At 26.6% G+C, this 23,844-nt stretch overlaps 1 protein-coding gene across 1 annotated transcript in view; it reads right to left on the bottom strand.

Moving 5' to 3' along the window:
• Positions 1–2,839: 2,839 nt before the first annotated feature.
• LOC136090391 (trafficking protein particle complex subunit 8-like) overlaps positions 2,840–23,844 on the bottom strand; it is a 39,162-nt gene continuing 18,157 nt past the window's right edge. The window contains exons 4-18 of the mRNA XM_065817001.1: positions 20,836–20,986; positions 20,659–20,756; positions 20,465–20,570; positions 16,167–16,298; positions 15,957–16,028; positions 9,952–10,104; positions 7,800–8,160; positions 7,395–7,516; positions 5,663–5,737; positions 4,324–4,608; positions 3,730–4,187; positions 3,596–3,647; positions 3,436–3,529; positions 2,985–3,071; positions 2,840–2,902 (exon numbers count right to left, since the gene is read on the bottom strand). Coding sequence (XP_065673073.1) covers positions 3,470–3,529; positions 3,596–3,647; positions 3,730–4,187; positions 4,324–4,608; positions 5,663–5,737; positions 7,395–7,516; positions 7,800–8,160; positions 9,952–10,104; positions 15,957–16,028; positions 16,167–16,298; positions 20,465–20,570; positions 20,659–20,756; positions 20,836–20,986 — 2,125 coding nt within the window. The 3' untranslated portion in view covers positions 2,840–2,902; positions 2,985–3,071; positions 3,436–3,469. The remainder of the gene's footprint in view (positions 2,903–2,984; positions 3,072–3,435; positions 3,530–3,595; positions 3,648–3,729; positions 4,188–4,323; positions 4,609–5,662; positions 5,738–7,394; positions 7,517–7,799; positions 8,161–9,951; positions 10,105–15,956; positions 16,029–16,166; positions 16,299–20,464; positions 20,571–20,658; positions 20,757–20,835; positions 20,987–23,844) is intronic.

Here is a 23,844-nt window from a genome sequence, read left to right as displayed (position 1 = left end):
ACCATCAGTTGCTTCTTGCAGTAAGTTTTTCCACAGAAGTGTTCCTATCACAGATTAGTATTTATTTTCTTAAACATTCTTAAAAAATATTATATCAAGTACTATTTTTTATATTTATACGCTTTTATATTTTTTTTTAAAAAAAAAAGATTAAACTTATAGCTGCCATTTTATTATTCACAACGAAAAAAGTAGCGCAAAACATTTTATGAGGAAATCAAAACAGCGTTTTGTCAAGACAAAAAAATTCCCTTCGCGCGATTTTTTTCGTCTTGTGGAAAACAGCTTTTAATAGAATGTTTTAGCTTGTTTTTTTTCCATATCTTTAATACATAAAATACTTTTATTTAGTGTAAAACAAATATTCAATTAAAAACTTAAAGCGAAAATGTTTAAATGCTGCGTTGCTTTTTTAAAATTTTAGTCGACCATCGACGTTTGAATAAAGAAAAATAATGAATTAGATATTTTCAACCCTCAATTTCATGCTAAACGAGTCTTCCTGTTAACCTTTTTCTTTTTGGTGCAATTTTGTTTTTAGTTACAAGCGTAGTCTATTTATTTTGTACTTACTTACAAGCGCAAACCATTTATTTAACAACTAGAGCTAAAGCTATTATCAAGAACCATTTTTTTTCAATTTTAATTATCCTCTTTTAAAATTTTATCATATTGCTTTAGGGACATCCATAAATTAAGTCAAGCACTGAAGGTCGGGGAGGGGTAAATGGTTTTGTGACGACTCGTACGGGACTTTTTACTAAAGAGTTCAGATGCTGTGACGAGGAGGGAGATAGATGCTGTGACGAGGAGGGAGAGAGATATTGTGACGAGGAGGGAGAAAGGGGTCAAAATAGTCAAAGATTGCAAGACGTAATTTATGGACAACTTCATTACAGGAATGCAGAAAAGATTGTAACTAAATATAAATATAACTGTAACTAAAAATTCAAAAAATAACCTTTTCTATCTTATAACAGACCTCCATTTAACACATGGCAAGAATCCGAAGTCCGTCTTTGGACTCCGCATTTCTGAAATATTTATATACCAAGTTTTTTAATGCAAATTAGTGCAAAATTTAAAACTGGATTTTTTTCTTTAGACGTTTTTTTTGGGGATTTATGTCCTAGTCACACTAATGATAGTACTATCATTTCCCTAAAAGATGTCCTGGTCCCAAAACATCAAGCAATTTTTAATTTCTTTTTTAACAGTGTTTAACCTACCTTCCTTTCCCAACTTCTGTTTCAAAACGAATCTCAACATCTTGATCGGTGTTATTAAAAGATTTTATCTTTACAGGAAGGATACATAGTCTAATTGTAATAACAAAGTAAAAATTATATTAAATATATAAATGAAAAATGTAATATCAAAAAATATACAAAAAATAAAAATAAAAAATACTTCTGCTTGGTAAAGTCGTGCTTTACAACAACAGGATGTTCATAGGAGACACAAACTCCTTCGGGGAGATCAAGATTTGTTGGCAAACAAGTCTGCTAAAAATTTAATTTTAATAAATTTATTTTATCAAAATAATTTTGGTTTAAACCAAATTATACCATTTAAAAAATACTTTGTTTAAAAAATAAATTTTTGATTAAATGCTGTAAATCGTTTTAACAACTCAAAAGCTTTCATTAATTATAATCCAATTAGTGAATTAAAATCAATTATAAGTCACGTATGTTCAGCTTAAAAAACGGCTTTTTAGACTTAAATACGTTTTTTATCATCAAGCTCTGGTACTTAATAGTCACAAACAAGTCACGTGTTTTCATGACAGTGATAAAAAGATTTTTTAATAAAAGTATTTGCATTTTTACATTTAACATATAACATTATTCTAATCAATTTACTACAGTAAAAATTATACAATAATAATTAATAAAAAGAAAAAAGAATCAATAGAAAATCTTATTTTTTAAACCTCGTTTTCACCAAGAACGACATAAGATTGACCTTTAATTACATTTCGCGTAAACGTTTCATCAATATAAAAAGTCTAAAATTAAAAAAAATACATATTAAAGATAAAATAGTTTACTAGCTAATATGAAAAGAATAATCAAATAAACTTCCACTTAGAAGGATAGTTCCATAGTTAATTAGGAAAGTTCCTTAGCTTACCTTAGACCTAAGGAAAATTTACTCTCATTCCAAATTAGCTTGTCTTGCATTCAAGAAAAGCTTGTTTTTCATATGAGAATAGCAAATCTCTCTATCAAGAACACCTGAAAACAACTCTTCACTCAATAACAGCCTTGTACTCTCACTGAAAAACAACTATTAATGGTGCAAGAGATTTATGACCATTGAAGAACTGGTTAGATCCCTAAAGATTGCTAAAAATTCATTAGTCACATAAAGTTAAAAAAATAACATGGGAGTGATCTAACGGCCACAATCGCTTAAAGTCAAATTCAAAAAGAGAATAATGCAATAAAGTCTCATACTTAAATGTACTTTTTAGATTGGTTATACCATAAATAACTTTTTTTTTTTAAACTCTAAATTTCAACTCAAGCTTTTAGAAGTCCAATGTTGATGTAAAATAAATTGATATTATTAAAATGATTTAAATAATTTAGCTTTTACATTACTTTATTAGAAGCACCGGCACCGACACCGACACTGACACTAAAAACAACATACCTCCCATTCAAGAACAAGAAGAAACTTATTCATGGATGATAGAACATCATCAATATTAAAGAATTCTGATAGCGACTTCTTTTTAAGCTGCAAACAAAAGAATTAATAGTATAAATAAAAATAAAAAATATATAACTAAGAGTTACAATACTTAATAAAAATAAAATTTTTAACATAATTACACTCTGATCATGAGACACTGATAGCAAAATAGAAGAAAGTCCAACACACTCATCAATACCTAAAAAAATTTTTATAATTTTCTCCAAAAATTATATTAAATCATTGTATCAGTTAAATATAAAAAAAAAAGATTTGTATACTTAAATTATCAGAACCAGCGATAAGATTGGATGCAGTAATTTTAAGATGCAGCGTAAATTTTTCAGATGGACGCAGAGTAAGAGTATCTAAAAAAAGTAAAATAAATTTTCATAAACTTTGTACCTAGTCTTTTTAAAACATTTTGTATTCAATCATTTTGAAACATTTTGTATCCATTCTTTTTAAAACATTTTGTATCCAGTCTTTTTAGAACATTTTGTATCTAATCTTTTTTAAGCATTTACTATCTAATCTTTTTAAAACATCTTGTATATTCAATGTTTTGAATATAAAAAAAACTGTTATGTTTAGCTTTTAAAAACTTTGCAGTTTAAATTGTTTATGAACCTAACACTTGACTAAAAAGTTTTTCTATTAACACTTTTAAAAACTAATATGCAGCCATCCGTGTAATGCACCTCACAATATTTAACATTATAAAATGCAAACCTTGCGTAGATTGCAATAAGCCAGAAAGATGCCACTAAGAACTGCAATGCAGCTTGTTCAATGTAAATTCACTGCATCTTAAACTCATGGAACCCTACAAGATATATAAAATAAAGTTTTTTGCATCAAAACAAAAAATTAAAAAACATCATTAAATTACCTGCGAGCGATTTTCCACTGTTAAAGTTACTATCACTTTGTTTTCATGTAATCTGAAAATATGTTATGCAACTCATTTTTTTATAAAATAACTGTAAAACTAGAAAAAAACAAAAAGTAAAAGAAGAAAACTACCTTTCCATCTGTCTAGCTGCATTAATATCTTTATTAAATTCTTTATACAGTTGATTATTAACTAGACTTGGTAACCACTGAGCTGATAATGACAAAGTACTTTGAGTCTGTATATGTAAAGTGTGCTGAAGAACTCTGTATGGAACTAATTTAATGTACTCAAAAGGTTCATAATAAAATATAAAATCTATTTCATGAACACCAGCTCCTTCAATACCATATAAAGAAATAGGAAAATTGATATGCTCTCCTGGCACTAGTTTATCTACTGGAATTTTAAAAATATTGTTCCTTTTATTACATTGAACATTTGCATCACACCCCAAAGTAAAGAATGAATTATGACTGCAAGCAATGTATATGTTTTTAGCAGACAACATGCCAATATTTTTTATTAACAATGCTGTTTCATATATCTCACCACACAATAAAGTTGTAGGTACATTCAAAAAATTAACCTGTTAAATTCAAAAAAAAAATGTCATTAGCAAAATTAAAAAATAACAGTATAAAAAAGTTATAACGTGTCTATGTTGAAAAGATTTATATTGTGCAACAAGTCAGCAAAAGACCAAGCTTAAAGTTCAATATTACCTCAATTAATGGTAATGATGCTACAACCGTTACATTTAAGCGTTTATCTAGACCATAAACATTATTGGCTCGTTCCTGCTTTGTAGAGTTCAAACGAGGACCTGCAACCTTTAAAGGCTGCATACCAGCAACACCACAACTTATCAGAGTTGTGAGATGTTGAGTATTGACCTCAATGTTTCTTGTATCTTCCAGCGAAATTATTACAGCTATGCTACTTAAAATATATTTTATACCAACAACTTCCAGACAACCTGACATTTTAGAAGTCAACCGTAAAGAAACCTAAACAAAATTGTTAAAAGTATATAAGAAATAATAAAAATATTAAACATTTAAGAAAAAAAACAAAACAAAAATAACAACAATAAAAAAAAAAATTTGATATTAATATTTTATAACAACTAGTTAATTTTAATATACTTTCTATAACCAAATACTCTGTATTGTCATATCTGTTACAATCTCTATATTGGGCAGGCTTTGTGTTACAAATCTTAGTACAAATGGACAATGTGAATAGATTATTTAACAACTTTATGGGCAACATCATAGGATAGAATTATATTAACTCAAATTGTTTAAGCATTTCTGAGCTTTTCCTTACAAATCAAAACTCAAAAGAATACCAGATGACACCTAAAGGAAAAAAAGTTTTGAGTAATCAAAGAAGTAAAACTATCAGATTTTTTAAAAGCTGAATATAAGACATCAAAGGTCTTGACTTCAATTAAAACATGCGTAGTATTTGGATCAACCTTTGATTCCATTATGTCTCACAGATCAAACACTTAGATACAAGGAAAAAGTTTTTTTAACAAGTTTTTAAATACTTCAAGAGTAGTAAAAAATGTGGAAACTCATGAAAAAGCCTTTCATGAAAGATTTGGACTTAACTCAAAAGAGAAAATCTAGTTTCTTAGATTTGGTCTAGTATAACTCTTTTTATTCTGTTAAATTTACAGTATACCTGAAAAATAAAAAGTCACAAAAATAGTTTGAAATTTAAAAAAACAATTTTTTAGGATGGCTTCAATTTCCAGAAAGGTTAAAAGCTGTATTTTCTTATAAATAAATTTTTTTTCCCTCAACTACTAGATAAAGTGAATTCACTTACTTGCTTTATTCATCTCTCCCCTGAGCCTTTAGGAGGTAAATAGAGCAGAAAAAAAAGAAAAAAAAGAAGCAACAACTTACAAATACTAAAGTAATTTAATATAATTAACATATTACTTTAATGTGTATGCATATAAATGCTTCTTTTTTTTCAACTTCAAAGTTTGTATGATTATTTTAAAATATTATATCATCAATATAATATAGTATTAAATTATGTTACCACTTTGTTTTCTGTCGCCGGAAGATTAATACTTTCTATGACTTCTGCATATATACAATCAGAATGATCTAAATGCTAAGAAAATCAAAATGATTTTTTAACCTTTTTATGTAAAAATAAAAAAATTAACTTTTTATTGCTATAGCTACCATTTTTTGTGTGAAACTAATTCTAATTTAATTGTAATATTTTTTGTATGACACTAATTTAATTGTAATATTTTTAAAGTCACACTAAAATAATTGCAATATTTTTTGAGTGACACTGTAATCTAAATGTAATATTTTATGCATGACACTGTAATCTAAATGTAATATTTTATATTTGACACTGTTATCTAAATGTAAAATTTTATGTTAACACTGTAATCTAAATGTAATATTTTATGTATGACAATGTAATCTAATTGTAATATTTTATGTCATTGTGTCATTGTAATCTAATTGTAATATTTCATGTATGACATTGTAATCTAATTGTAATATTTTATGTAAGACAATATAATATAATTGCATTATTAAATAATAACCAAAACCGTTAATTCATGGACCAGTTGTTAAACTTTTATTTTCTTCTTACCTCTACCTTTTTGCAATAATGCTACACACAATTTACGTATTATTATATAACACCTGATTTCCCAACCAGCTAAAACTTTATGCTTTAAATATGCCAATTTGACCTCCCCTGAAATTTGACCTCCCTAAAATTCGGTATCAAAAACATTTACTTTTCCTAATCTTAGACTAAAGTTAGTACTTGTTTTGTTATCTTTAAAAGTAACAAAACACATACATATAACACACTGGATCTTAAAGGTAACAAAAGATACTTGGCTCTGCAGCACACTATGCAGGAGTACAATTAGAGGTACACTTGTACCATTGATACTACTTCTGAATAAATTAGTAAATAAATTACCTAAATAAACTAAAAGTATGTAATAAGTTGTATATAATTTTATTTATCAAATTCTTCATTTAATACTTTTTTAACCCAGCTTATTTAATACCTCAGCATCCATCTAATTTTTTTACTTAACCATTAAAAACAGCCTTTTCTACTAAAATCCTTATTTTAAAAAATCTCTTCAATTTTTAAAAATTGGGATTTTAGTAGTCAAACTTCAGTTTTCAATTACTACATAGCACCACATGTAATACACTTCTATAAAACTACATAATTAAATTTTCCACTATTATTATCTGAATACATATAAAATCATGTGTAATACCTACTGATATGATTGATTTAAACCTTCATTCAATTAGTTAGCAGACAATAACAGTTATGTGTACAGCTTGTTGGGCAGCAACAAGCCTTACTACAAGCCTTACTATTTATTACTAGACTTATTACAAGCCTTACTAGACTTATTATTACTTTATTACAGAAATATTTTTGTATTTTATTATTTTATATAGTTATACATTTGTATAACTGTATCATATGCTGAAATGTTGATATTACATTTATAAACTTATCTTTTCCTCTTACTTACTTACTTCTGGATCCATTACCATTATTCCTTATGTCACTGAGACTTGTCACACTAGCAAGACTCAAAACTAATAAAGTTTTTATTTTACTACCATAACCTTTAAATATTTCCTTTTACCATTTTCTCATTAAAGGGATGCTTTACTTTCTTTAATTTAAAGTAAATAAAGATAAAAAAAAATGTGTAAAAAAAAAAAAGCACAGAATTTTTAATAGAAATTTAAAACAAAACCTTGTTAGTTATAACATTATGTTGATCATTGTCTGGATAAAACTCCCATAGCAACACCAAGTTAATCATAGTTAGTGGAATCTTTAATGGGTTTGAAAAAACAATTTCATAAGCAAAACATTCTAAAATATTTTTAATACCAAAATTCAATAATGTAAATATTCTTTTATTAATAAAACAAAACTACAATAATTATTATATTATTAACTACAATAATTATTATATTATTTACTACAAAAATTATTATATTATTTACTACAATAATTATTATATTATTTACTACAATAATTATTATAGTAATTTCAATTAAAACAAAATTATAATTATTAAAGCAAAATTAAATGAATAAAACAAATTTTTATTATTAAAGCAAAATTAAAATACAACAAATTTATACCAATTTACCTCCTGCTGCAACGATAGGACTGTATTTGTTATCTGTTATTGAAGAAAGACAAGGAACAAATGGTTTGAAAGGAAATGGAGTTTCTCCAGTAACATGTGTAACAATAGTTTTTTCAAGACTTGCCCAACGATTTAAAATTTTGGAATAATTTGTTTGAAATGAATAAGAACCAGCTCTTATATTTCTTACCACACGCACAGACGCTTTAGATGGCACTGATCCACCATCATAAAACATCTGTTCATTTGTTAGTAACAAACATCGTATTGAATTTGCGCTTGCTCTTGGAAGTGGAAGAATGGGTAAATTCATTTTATTGGAGCTATTTGTGAATTCAAAATTTGAAACTTCCAAATTTTTCTAAAAAAGAAATTATGATCAACATTAAAAAATCCTCAATTACCAAATATTAATATCAATTAACAAATAAAAATTAACAAAATAATTTAAAGACACTAATAAAGTTAAATGTTTGTGAGAAAAGTAGGATGGTTAAGAATTATATAAAGATACACTAAAATGCACAATAAGACTATAAAGATACACTAAAATGCAGATTATAATGAAGAATAAAACTGCTTGATTTGAGTAGTGTCATAAAAAACAAACATATGCAACTTTTATTTTTTAAGAAAAGTTTAAGACTTTTGGAAAAGAAAAATGATTTGTGGATGACATTTGCTAAACTTGAAAAAGTTTTCAATAAGGATACCAAGAATGTAGTGTGTAAAAGTAATGAGGTGTGGGCTTTGAGATACTAATGTGTTAAAGAATGGTTGGTAACAGGTATAACGACAGTTATTATTAATTATTATCATGAAGCTTTCACAACATGACCTATTACACGAAGCTTTTACAATATGACTATTATCATGAAGCTTTCACAACAGCAATCAAAAAAGGATAAAGAGAGTGGTAGTTTTAAAATAAAGGTTGCAACAGAGTTCAGTGCTCACCCCTTTTCTTTTTATTATACCTCTAGAACCTTTTCCCAACAATCAGTGTTGGTTTGCTACATTAGACCTTGGAGGCTATGTTTTGCTTGATTGCAGATGGTTTATATATGATTGCAGATGGTTTATACTTGATTGCAGATGGTTTATATTTGCATCCAGATAGTTTATACTTGATTGCAGATGATTTATATATGATTGCAGATGATTTATACTTTGATTGCTGGGGGTTTATACTTTGATTGCAGAAACATTAAAAAACCAAAAACTAAAATTTGAGTGTTGAATAGAAAAAAAGAGCTTAAGATAAGCATCAATAAAACTTTATAAAGTTATGAAGTTAAGAATAAACAACTAAAAATAACTTTTATTAATAATGCCATTTAGGGTGTATAGGAAAAGAGTTGGAGCTAACTCGATTATTTCTATTGTTTAAATGCAAACTAGGTTCACAAACAAGTAGAATACATGCTGCAAAGGATAGAGTAGAACACATGCTGCTCTTAACATTGTTGATCTTAGAAATATTTAATATATTGTTGAATGTATAAAATGTACTTTTATTAAATACAGAAAAGTCAAAAAAGATATTGAAATAAATACTTGTGGAAAGTAAGAGGTTTTTTATCTTGGAAATACAATTGCATATTCAAGATAAAAGTTTTTTTATCTTAGAAATATAATTAACTAATGGAGCAGAAGAAGCATTAAAAACAAAAATAAAGATAGTGTATTATTAAATATTAAGTGCATTATTAAAAATTGAATAAAAGTAACACATCACATGTCTGTTACTTTATCAGAGTGTTATGATATAATAAAATAATGACAATAAAAGTTTCAGGTTCCAGAGAAGATAGTGAATGGTGGTGGGAAAAGATAAGAAAAGAAGCAATTATCTAAGATAAAGAATGAGTATAGTTTCTAATAGGATGTGTCAAATAGATTAAGGTGGTTTAGCATGTAGGGCATTTAGGAATAAAAAATAAAAATAAATAATGATGAAAAATAATTACTAAACTTTTAAAATTAAAAAACCCGTTCTAAACACCTCACAAAAAGGTGTTAAAAACAGCCATCTAAACACTTATAAAAAAGATGTTAAAAATTGAATTGTTTTTATACTTACAGAAACACATACTTAAAAATACAGAACAATTTAAAAAATAAAAGTTGATAAAAATTAAAACAAGCATACTTTAAACACTATAAGAAATTCTCTTAAATGAGAAGCTTGCTGTGACATTGACTGTTCACTTTCATACATTAACAATGATTTATACGCTTCCTGTGCATCTGATAAACAATTCATATTAAATGATTGTCGCCCAATTATAAAGTTGATATGATCCTAAACAAAAATATAAATAAAAAATTTATGGAAAACAGTTTGATGGTCTGATTAAAGTAAATTTGAATTTTTTTCCAAAAAATGTCAAATGTATGGAGAAAAGAAAAAAAAAAAAAAAAAAAAAAACACTTTAAAAGTAACCAACAAACACAGTTATAAAGGAACACAGACCTGGCAGCAACGGGTCAAGGCAAGAAAAAGTTTTTTTAAAGAATTTTTAAAAAGAATTCAATATAGAATTTATTTTTAAAATGTGATATGAGCAATTTCATCTTTTGTCAACTTAAATAAAAAATTTAAAGTAACTTAAAAACATCAAATAACTATTAGTAACAAATAACTATAAAAAAATAACTTAAAAAAGTTATTAATTATAAATAAACTAAAAAATGTTAATAAAATGCACTTTAATTCGCAAATTATTATTTTAATAAATAACAATAATAACTTATAAAAACAAATTTATAAAAAAATTTATAAAAGTATGTATGTATGGAAAGTTTATTTTCCAATCATGGTGTGTCATTTTTGAAAAAAAAATTTGTGATTTAGTTTTAGTATATAAAGACTATCGAACATTGCATCCAATTATTTGCTAAGCAAGATATAACTCTCTTTTAAAAACACTGCATAAAGTTTTTAATTTATTTTTAAAGTGCAGTATTTATTGTGACCAATTTGTGGCAAATGTTTGACACTGGTGCAAACTTGTTGAGTAAAGTTGTAAAGTACAAAAGCCTGTTTTTACTTGTTCAGTTTTAAAAGATATTGTTGTTAAGATTAAACCTTTTCTTATGTTAAAAATCTGTAACAAATGAATGTGGTGTAACACAAGCAATAAAAGCAGCCTTATTGGAGACCTGAGAGAGGAATATACAAGAGTTAGAGTTCAACAAGTTTTTACCGTTGTTTTAAAGAACAATTGCATTTAGTTTTATTTGTCAACAGATTTGAAAGATATTATATCATTTTATATTAAAGTAGTTTTATCATAATGTTTTGTAGGGGTAAATATTGGGTATATTAAGAGATAAATATTGGGTATATTAAGGGATAAAACACTTTTTTTTCAGTAAAACAAGGTCATTGACACTACTTCTTTTTTAAAATTTCAAAACTTCTAAAACAGAATAAATAAGTCTAAAGGAAATTATTGACAAATTCTTCAATCACTAAATCATTGTAACCCAGGGTTGGAAAAATCACAATTTAAAAAAAAATAATCAAAAAATCTGATATTTTTGATTTAAATTAAAATAAAAATTATTTAAATTAAATGGTAATGGCTAAACAGGCCAGAAGCATACTCAGGATTCTAAAATCATTTCTTTTAACCTTAAAAATAACCCTATGAAATCTATCCACACTATGCCATTGTATCAAGATTTTTGCGATTTTATTATAATAAGTTTGAATTGTATCAAGTTTTTTTTTATATCAAAAAAAAATTTGCTCCTGTTTGCCAACTCTAAAAAATGTTACTTTAAAACTGTTTAAAACTTTTAATATAATTTTCATAAACAAAAATATGTAAAGCATAATAAACAAAAACTAGTATCCAAATTAAAAAGAGCTTGATACAAAAAGTAGTAAAAGATGTAAATCAAGATAAAGGATATGCAAAAAAGAACTACAGGGTATGGCTGCAAGAATGAAAGTACACCCAAATGTTGTCACAAAAACAACGTAGAAAGTGGTATAATGTACTTTTTGTAATGATAAATTATTTTTGCAATTAGTATTATTTAACTAAAAAAAATAACATTAAAAAAAATAATTTTAAACTTTTTCTAACAGTCAATGTTACAAATCAACCCTTAGGATTATCATCTGTTTCTGCAGAAAAATTCAATTTAAATGTTACCAGAAAAAAAATCACAGACGGAAAATATAAATAATGGTCAACTAAACGAAAATGCTAATTTAAATATATTTATCTAATACGTATTTAACTAAATATTAAGTCTAACCAGACCATAATTGACATTACACATCTAACCAGGACATAATTGACTCTACAGAGCAACAGAATGTCATTAACTTAGTCATTAAAAGATCTGAAGAAGAACTTAGCCATTAAAAGGTTTTCAGAAGAACTTAGCCATTAAAAGGTCAGAAGAAGATTTACTTGCTTGCCTAGAACATATTACTTTTGCAATTGATAAACACAAATGACAAATACAAAATACAAATAGTAAACACAAATGACAAATACAAAATACAAATAGTAAACACAAATGACAAATACAAAATACAAATAGTAAACACAAATGACAAATACAAAATACAAATAGTAAACACAAATGACAAATACAAAATACAAATAGTAAACACAAATGACAAATACAAAAAACAAATAGTAAACACAAATGACAAATACAAAATACAAATAGTAAACACAAATGACAAATACAAAATACAAATAGTAAACACAAATGACAAATACAAAATACAAATAGTAAACACAAATGACAAATACAAAATGCAAATAGTAAACACAAATGACAAATACAAAATACAAATAGTAAACACAAATGACAAATACAAAATGCAAATAGTAAACACAAATGACAAATACAAAATACAAATAATAAACACAAATGACAAATACAAAATACAAATAGTAAACACAAATGACAAATACAAAATCCAAATAGTAAACACAAATGACAAATACAAAATAGTAGAGGAAGTGCAAAAGAATCTAGAAAACAAACTTTTGTGTAAAAATGAGAAAGATGTTCCAAAGAAATTTGAAAAAATATATGAAGGACAGTGACACTATCCCATCTTCCAGCTTATTTTTTTCACCCTCATTACCAAGGTCAAATGTTGAATGAAGGTAAAAAATTACTGCGTTGAAATGTGTCAATCTAAAATACCCACATATCATTCCTAGAGTTATGTATACCCATTCCTGCAATTTTATCTTAACTTTGAGGTTTTAACAGCATTATTGATTATTCAGTAATGAAGATCACATTGTGATAACAATGTAAGTAAAATATTAAATACAAATTTGTAATTGCTGACTAGGATAATTTCTTCTCCTGGAGTTGAATGAATTTTCTCCCCTTATGGCTAGATACATTCAAAACTGAGAAATGGGACTGGGAAAGAGCTGCTAAGATTGTGTTTCTCTTCAAATAATCAGCAGAAAACTATTCAATTTGATATTGATGATAATATTTAATGCAGTACTCAGGAGAATAATTTATTTAATTTAACTAATGAATATGTTGATTGATTTGTTTTGTGCACTGTAGTATTCTATTCTTATGGTATACTTTCAATAATTAATTCTGTAAATACATGGTTTAATAAAATAAATTTAATTTAAATCATTAGCCGTCCAAAATAAATCATTTTATTTAAATCTTGCTTTAAATCACTGATTTAAATCTCTCTCTCTTTATATATATATATATATATATATATATATATATATATATATATATATATATATATATATATATATATATATATATACATATATATATACATATATATATATATATATATATATATATATATATATATATATATATATATATATATATATATATATATATATATATATATATATATATATATATGTATATATATATGTATATATATGTATATATATATGTATATATATATATATGTATATATATATATATATATGTATATATATATGTATATATATATATATGTATATACATATATATGTATATATATATATATTGGGTTGGGGAATATATTCGTAGCGTTTTTATATTTTATTTTATTTTACAACGATTTGTTTCTGTTTGACAAAGTGTAAATATTCATTCGATAGAGCTCTTTCTGCTCTACAAAACTGTCCTAATCGTCTTTTGGAATAATTTAATTTTTTGTTACTTTTAAGGCTTAAAAATGAAATATCCAGGAGATAAAAAACAACATTTTCGACACCTACTTTTCTTTGCTTTTCATCAAGGCCAAAAGGCTGCTGAATCAACCCGGGACATTTGCAACGTATACGGAGATGGTGTCATAGGTTAGTCCACTGCACGAAAATGGTTTGCAAAGTTTAAAAATGGTGATTTTGACGTTGACGACACACCTCGCAGCGGGAGACCTTCTGACTTCAACGAAGAGCGTCTCAAAGCACTTTTAAAGGAGGATGGTCACCAAACAAGTCGTGAATTGGCCGAAAAAATGAACTGTGATCATAAAACGATTCTCAACCATCTTCATTCAATGGGACTACCTGAAAAATTGGGAGCCTGGGTACCTCACGAGTTGAGCGAAGTAAACAAAGAAAATTACCTTTAAATTGCTTCTCAACATCTCGCCCGCCATCGAGCAACACGTGGTCATAAACAGCGCTTTTTGTATCGAATTGTCACAGGAGATGAGAAATGGTGTCTATACATTAATATGAAGCAAAGGAAGGAATGGGTGGCACCAGGAGATACGCCAAAGCCCAGAGTCAAGCGTGACCTTCATCCAAAGAAGATCATGATATGTGTTTGGTGGGACTGGGAGGGTATGGTGCACTGGAAATGCTCGATAGGAATGTCACGATCACCAAGGAGCTCTACAAAGCCCAGCTACGCCGCAAAAATGAAGCTATTCAACTGAAAAGACCTCATCGACAAGGCCAAACCATACTCCTTCACGACAACGCCAGACCCCATGTTGCACAAGTTGTCAAAGCCACACTCCAAGAGCTCGAATGTGAGGTCCTTCAGCATCCGCCGTATTCTCCGGATCTTGCACCCACAAATTACCATCTTTTCTGATCTCTGTCGAACCATATGAGAGACATTACTTTCGATAATGAAGAGGACCTTAAAAACTGGGTCAATAACTTCTTTGATACTGGACCGGGCGATTTTTGGTGGAAAGGCATTGACAAATTGGTCAAGAAGTGGGAGGAGGTCGTAAACAGCGATGGCGAATACATAATCGATTAATTTATTATTATAAGTAAAGATTTCCCTTAAATAAAAGTCTTTGATAAAAACACTACGAATATATTCCCCAACCCAATATATATATATATATTTGTGTGTGTGTGTGTATATATATATATATATATATATATATATATATATATATATATATATATATATATATATATATATATATATATATATATATATATATATATATATATATATATATATATGTTTAGTTTGTGATTTTTTATTAAATATTTAATTTAAGTAGTAAAACATAAAAATAATTTGTTTCTAATATTTATTTTTGAAATTTATTAACTGATTTTTGAAACAAACTCTAAAATATATTTACAGACTAACTTTATAAATTACATGACATGACTATAAAAGCTAAGATTCAAAATATCTCTCTAAACTTATAAAAATATCTCTCTAAACTTATAAAAATATCTCTCTAAACTTATAAAAATTATTTTAAATCAGTGTGTATACTGTTACAATTTTAACTTTGTGATTTTTAAAATTTTAAATTTGCTCTATAGATTGTTAGCTTGGTAAAGCAAAAGTGAATTCTAGACCAACAACGTTAGAGAAAATATTTGGCAAAAAACAAAACAAAACAAAATGGTTTTTATGATTAACCATCATGCAAATGTATGCAAATGTAGATTAACAATTTTTATCTTTTTTTTTTTGTCCATTTATGTAATATTTGTCTTGACATCATTAATTTTGCCTATGCTTATCAGGGTAATAATGCATATAATAATATAATAAGAAATTCATACAACAAAAATGAAATTTATTTGTATATTGTGGAGTAAAAAAGATAGCTCAGATATATCATTGGATTTTAAACAATGAAAAATTAACCAAATTTACAAATTCATTTTTTTTCAGTTTAATAAATAAACAAAATACCTCTGCAAGATGCCAATTTTTATTTTGATACACTGCAAGAGCATTTAGATAGCATCTTAGAGCATGTCGCCTCTAAAAGTTATATTATTCATATTTTGTGCAAAACTCGTTTTAAATATAAAAATTTTATCAAAAACTTAACTTTAAAGAAAGAAAGAATAAGAAGAAGGAAAAAATAAACTTGAAGATTTTAATTAAAATAAGATTTACTTGAACTGATTTGCTAAATCTATGACCAGCAAGAATCATGTGAAAAGCATATTTGCGAACCAATGGAGGATTATTGTGCAAAAAGCAATGAGCAGCTTGTTCTAACAGCAATCCACTTCTTAGATCTGAATCCTAGCAAAGATGAAAAAAACAAAAACAAATTTATATTACTCTAGATATACACTTTATTAATATAGTTAATGCAACAAATAATGCAGAATAGTTCTCTGCAGAAATAAATCAACTTCCATCAACTCAAGTCATTGCAATAAGAGAAAGTTATTCATGGATTCCTCACTAAGAAACATACAGCAATTGTCAATTATTTAATAAGCTATGGAGAAAACACTTTTTAAAAATGTGGAATGTGGAAAACTGTGTAGAAAAAAATAACTATTCTCATTAAACCCACACAACATAATTGGGAAATCAAAGTCAAAAATACAACTGGAAAATGTTTGCATTGTGTCAAAAATTCCAACTATTCCATAGTTATTCTAATATCACTGTGCCAAAATATAGTCAAGCAGTTTTATGACCCTGTTGAATGAGATTTGGTTTATTACATTTACATATGAATTCATGAAGTAAAACTGTGTAATAAAGAACATTAATGTTAAAAGTAACTTATTTTCAAAATAGGGAACAAATCCAAATGTTTCAATATATTAACTATGGTTAATATGTTAAAACAACTTAGCAATACCAATTTAGACAATAACAATGACAAGGAGCCAGTGTATTTTAGCTTCAAATAGGGATTATTTATCAACATTTTAAAAACTGCTTTTTGCTCCCCTGTTTTATTTGACTTGGCCACTAAATGCAAAACTGGAACAGGCTTTATAGTCTGGTGTTTTCCACTTTCTACTTTCCTAATAACAAACACGATTCTACTTTTCGATGATTCTTTTTAATGGTTTTGCCTTAACTGCATTTCAAACAAAACAAAAAAAAAAAGTATATCTAACAATATGCCTTTTGGCATTTTATCTGATCTGGAACTTCAATTAGTTAACACTTTCCTAAAACAATCCTTCTAATAAAATAAAATTTCATGAACCCCCTGATCCAAAACTGATTTAGAAACACAAACTGTTAAATCCAACAGCTAAATGTAAATACCTTGACATTAAAGAACTAAAAAAAACATTCTCTATACAGAAGTTAAACTCTATCTTAATATTTTTTCTTTTCCATTTCCCATAAATAAAAAGTATTTTAAAAAGTATTTAGTATTTTCCCATAAATGATCTCTTTATTTTTATTAATACCATCAGGGTTAGGGTTAGGGTTAACCCTGAATACTGCTCTCAAGGTGATCGGAATTAATGAGTCTAATTTATATGCAGAGGATTCTAATATAAATGAGATTACCATTCAAGAATATACCAAAAAGTCAAAATAATTGGTGCACTTCTTCTCCTAAATTCAAATCTTCATTACATAGTTTGTAATGGTCTCCAAATTAAAAATATTTATGCCTCCAAACTTCTAGAGTCTGTTTTTGTTGAAGTTAATGCATTTAATAGTAATACCATTTTTAGATGTATATATCAACATATCTCATTAAACATATATCAACATATCTCTTTAAACACTTTTAAATTGCAATCTTAAATGGCTAATTTAAACCGTCTCCTTAAAAAATAATTAAATTAATAGAGTCATAGAACAAAAATTAATTAATTAAAAATTAATGGGTGACTTCAGCATGGATTTATTAGATTATAGAGAATCACAAATCTGTTTATAATTTTGTTGAATCTTTAAGCTCTCATTCCCTATTTCCTTCCAACATGTATAACTGCTAAAACTAAAACTCTTATTGATAACATTTTAAGGAACTCTTTTCCTTCTAACATCTTACAAAACTCTGGTAATCTTACAATTTCAATTTCTGATGACATCGCACAATTTATTTGTTTTCCTGATAAAGAAAACTTTAAATATTTAAAAAAAGCTTTAAAAAATTTGATTCCAATTCTCTTTCTAATACTATCTGGGAACTTCACATAAAAAATGAGAACATAAATAAATCTATAAATTTTTTATTAAAACATTTGAAAAGTATTTTACCAATATGCTCCCTAAAAAGAACAAAACTTAAATCTCTGGATTGAAAACGTTTTATCTGGCATGTATAATGTAGGAAAAATCTATAGAACTTCTGGTATTCTTAAACCTACTTCTACTAAAAAGATACTTTATAAAAATTTGACTTGCTCAAAAAATCTCAATAACAAAAATCTAATGTTTTACTAAATTAAATTTAAAAAGAAATAAAATGAGCAATTTAAATTGTGTGTATTTATATTCTAAGACCTGTAGGCAACTTTAAGTTATAAGTACCTAAATATTAAACTGTTCATTACGGGTATGAATCCATACAGTATAAAAGCATAAAAACATGGAACTCCTTTTCTAACTAAAACCACTTAAATCACTGTGTCTGCTCTCTTCAACTATTATCTTAGAAAATATTGTTTATAAATCCTATGCCTTACTACAACTTGTAATTTATAATCGTCTGAAATTTTACTTAAGTAATATTTTTATTATTCTGTTGTGTTATAATACCAATTTCGACAGTTTATCTTAAAGTAAAATAATGATTATTAACTCAGCAGTATAATCAAAAAATCATTACATAATCAAAAAATTATTTGACTGAAGTTGAGATAATAGAAGCTTCAAAGATTTTGCTAATAATAATAAGAAAATTGATTGGGTGATAACTGAGTGGTCAGGGCAATTCTCCAGAGTTTGTAAAGGTTTGTAAACCACATATGCCATTTTCCAGCTGACAGGAAAACAAAATTTAGATTCTTGTTAAATAGTTTAGAGAGTTCTAGAGAACAATTTTGTAAGATCGTGACAAAAATACTGTCCAGAACACAAGCTGTAGAGGAGTTTACATGAGATATAATTTTAGCAATAGAAACTTAAAAAATTCAAAAGACTAGCAGTTGATTAACCTGGTTCTTTGGGATGACAAGAGGAGTGATGACTTTGACTAGATGACAAGAGGAGCGTGGTCATTAAATTAAGAGATTAATTATAGTAATAATTCTTTAGAAATGGTTCTGCTTTATCTTTGGGAGAGGTAACAAGTTAAGACCCATGCATAAATGATATAATGAGAGATAGAAAGACTTGCATTTGGTAATGTCATTGTTAAAGAATATCTAAAAGTCACTAAAACCTAGCTTCTAAGATAAAATACAAGGTGTGTTAATTTGAGAATAATAGTATTGAACTTTTTGGATCAATTTCTTGCAATGATATAAAAACATTTGTTACCTAAAGAGTTGTTCTTGTGGAAAAGATGAAGAATATATACATAAAAGCACTGACGTCATCAATGAACTGTTAATTAGAATAAAAATAACAATAATAATAAAGAAATTAAAATAATTAACTATTTTACAGTTGTTGATAGAGTTAATCTTTCTGAGAGCTGTCACAGAGTTAATATAATCTTGTTAATATAATCTTGTTAATATAATCAGTCTTTCTGAGAGCTGCCACAGAGTTAATATAATCAATCTGTCAAGCCGTGTCCAGCTGCCTACAAGACAGCAGGCCACGACATGACAGATTGACTAAGATTATATGTTACCAGTAGCAGGTAATTATAATGCTAATCCTGGCTTGAACTATTCTTAATTTAAAAAAAAAACTGCTCTTATAAAATGTGTGTGTGTGTGTGTGTGTATGTGTGTGTGTGTGTGTGTGTGTGTTAGACTGTAATACTATTTTATATAATACAATTGTAACAAGTTTCACAATTAAAATAACTGCTCAAGACTTTATAAAGAATCATTTAGAACAAAAAAAAAGGACAATAAAATTTATTAAAAGAATATTAAAAGCATTAAAAGTATATAATTATAATTATTATAATATTAAAAGTAATATTAAAAGTAATATTAAAAGTATTAATGATAAAAGAAAAGTAATAAAGAGATAAATACAATAAACAAGTAGTAAATATGATCAAGAAATTCAAAATGATTTTTTCAAAACTGACTCAACTGACTAATTAAGTAAACTAGACTAACTAGACAAAGAAACTATTTGAGGTTTTGTGCTTGCAAATTTGCTAAACTAAAACTGTTTTATGTTGTAAATAAACTTTAAATCTTATGATTATATTTTATCATTACTAATATTACTTAAATAATTTTGCAAAACATATGATTATACTTTTATCATTCATTATATAACTTATTTCATAATGCAAAACATGAAAACATAAAGATGAAAACATATTTAAAAAATAACAAAAAACTAACCTCATTGGTTAGTTTAATAAACTCAACAGTTGCTTCTGGATACATTTCTTTAGCTTGAAGTGCTGTGGTACTTAATAAACATGCACGAGTTGCTAAGTCTGGCATGCTGAAAAATGTTATATATATATGTTATATTAAAAAAATTATATATATTTTTTGAGATTTAATATAAACATTTTGTAATTAAGCCTCACCGACATGTATTGAGATATGTTGAAATACTTGCTTCAAAATAATGAACTGGATAAACTCGCGCAGATCCTAACATAAATGCTGACACAGATGCCATTTCCTAACAAGAAGTTTCAAAAGTATTTAAAACATTAAATCTTATGTAAATTTCAAAATTAAAAAAAGATAAAAGAATTTACCAAAGCACCAGCAAAATATACCCAAGCATGATCATTGTTAAACTCTCGTTTTGCAGAATGATAAGAACTGTAAGCCAGTTCATAATGTTGTATCAAAAATGCTAAATCTCCCAGTCGCCTATGATGAAGCTCGGGAGAATCTGCTGCATAGCTATAAAAAAAAAATCAAAAATATGACGCTCTAGAAATCATAGATACCAATTAGGCTTATGGTAAATCAGTTTGTAAAACCAGTTTTATAAAAAACATCAAAATTATGCTAATAATTCAGCCAAGTTAACAATAATAAAGATTGAGTTAAACATAATATGTTTAAAAGTAAGGCAAAAATCTAGTTTTAAAAAATTCTGACAGAACCAACATTCCTGGTGGTAACTTTATCAGCACCTCATTAACCCTAAATTTTAACTTTTTTAAATTAATGGTGTTAACCAGCAAGAAAATATTTTTGTTATATGCCAAGAAAAAGAAGCAAATATTTGTATGATCATATAATTTGTACTACATGGATACAAGAAAGCCTACCAAGAATTATTCTTCAAAACTGTGAATCAAAAGAACTGATTTTTTTATTATCTTTATTTTTTATATAATGCAACAGATCACTTCAATTGGATTAGAAACAAAACATTTTCACATCTTTAAAATCTGACAAGATACAGCGTTTACACATCTATACAATGATTACACACACTGCATTTATACGTGTCAAACACAGCTGACACATAGCTTTTACACATCTTTACAATTTGACAAAAATATGACATACAGCATCTAAATTTCCTCTCAGAATATAATAACTTAAGATTTTCATAACCAATACATAAATATATAAATAAAAATTTTGCCTATATAAAGTCTATATAAAGTCTATACAAAGAAAAGTTTTGATGCTAAATAGTTTTGATGCTTGATTTATTAAATGAATGAATTTTGTTAGCTGGTACAAAAATTCATTTAAATTTTACTGTTAAAGATGTTATCAATGAGTTTTTTTACAGTCTAAAAGATAAAAGGCAATGGAAAATGGAAAAATAGAATCAGATTTAAGAAAATGTCAAGCACAATAAATAATCATTTCAGGCTTTGTTAAGAAGTGTTTTAAGGTTAAACTATGCATTACGCTAAAACTTTTTTAAATTGGAATATTTAAACAGTCTTTTGAAATAGTTAAAGGAGAAAACATTAGGCAGCAATTAGTTGTTTTAAAAAACATTTTTACTGCTATTGTGAAATAATTTTTTTGAGTTGATAAAAAAACAGAAAGTTGAATAAATTTTTTTATACTTCTAGTAATAAAAACTTTTAATTTAGTTTTACTTTATAACTAAATTTATTATTAATTTAATTATTATTATTAAATTATTAATCAATAATAATAAAATATAAATAAATATTAATAATTTTAATTAATAATTAAATTATTCTTATTAATAAATATATTTTATTAAATTCAATTTAATTTTTTTTTGTTAAAGCCAAAATGTTAAAAAAAAATTGACAATTAAGAAATTCAAACATAAACAATTGCTCCCTCATTAAAAAAAACAATAACAATAAAATCAAATTTATTGATAATTTAAAAAAAATATATTGTTTAATTTAAAGATACTTTATGAAGATGAAGACTTTAATGATTTTTAATGTGGTAAAGAAGTATAAACTTAATTAAAATGCAGTACTTTAAAATATGCAACATAATTTAACTTTTAATGATGTAAATAGGGTTTTTCATTACTGTTTAACAGTAACAGTAGAACAGCTGTTTTTTGGTCAAAAATGAAAAACAGTAAACAGCTGTTTTTTCAGAACTGTTTATCACTGTTTTTAACGACTTTTTCATGTTTAAAAAATATTACGTATTGGTGATAAGTTAGTGTTTTTCCTTGTGTTTTTCAAAGAGAAGAAAGTAAAATCTTGGGTGTTTTTAAAAGTAACACATTTAACAGTACGTATTAAATCATTTTAATTTGATTTAAGAATACAATAACAATGCTTATATATTTCAGCAATGTCGTCAGTATAGGATTTTGCTACAAAACAAAAAAATCCAAAAACAAAATCTCTCGAAGGACAATGCTCGCGATGCAACAAAATCATTGTCTGTTCTGGAAATTATACAACTACATTGAAAGCACATCTTAAGACACATGGAATTGATTTTGAAAGGTCAGCAGCTGGCACATCCAACGAAGAACCAACAGCAGAGAAAAGAACAAAATCAATTTTTGAATTTTTCAATCGAAAATCTCTCAAAGAAATAGTTACAGATATGGCAACTGATGGTATTTCAATTAGAGCAATAACTAGAAACAATTATATTCGTCAATCTATATCACGAGATGGTTACAAACTTCCAGTTAATGAACGTGATGTCATGAAATTAATTATTGAAGATTTTAACGAGAAGAAAGCAAAAGTTGTTGAAATAATTAAGGAAAAACTTGCTAATGGAGCAAAATTCAGTATGTGCGTAGACGAATATACAACAATAAGAGGAAGACGATTCTTTGGAATTAATATACACAGCAGCGATGATAAAGTCACTATTAAAACTGGTCTTGTTCGCATTGTTGGATCTTGTTCTGCTGAAGACATGGTTGTCGCTATGAAACAACATTTAACTGAATTTGGAATTGACATGAACAAAGATATTGTTGGCTGAACTCAGGATGGAGCAGCAGTGAATAAAAAATTCATTAGACTTGTGGATATAATTGGCCAGTTTTGCCTAAACCATGCTCTACATTTGGGTGTCTGCGATACTTTATATAAGAAAGAGAATGAAATTGAGGAACACTATTTTGATAGCGATGAATCTGATGAAAGTGATTGCTTTGATGATTGCCTTGATTTGCTAAATGATGACGACATTTAACAATCTGAAATTAGTTATCACGATTTGCTTAAAAATTCTCGAAAGCTTGTCAAATTCATAAAAAATTCAACAGTTTGCAACAACATTTTTTTGAGTAAAGTGAAAGCTTTAACAGGACGTGAAATTGAACT

The sequence above is a fragment of the Hydra vulgaris genome, chromosome 13, assembly GCF_038396675.1.
Source record: "Hydra vulgaris chromosome 13, alternate assembly HydraT2T_AEP".
Taxonomy (NCBI): Eukaryota; Metazoa; Cnidaria; class Hydrozoa; order Anthoathecata; family Hydridae; genus Hydra; species Hydra vulgaris.
This window is presented reverse-complemented; position numbering and strand designations above follow the sequence as displayed.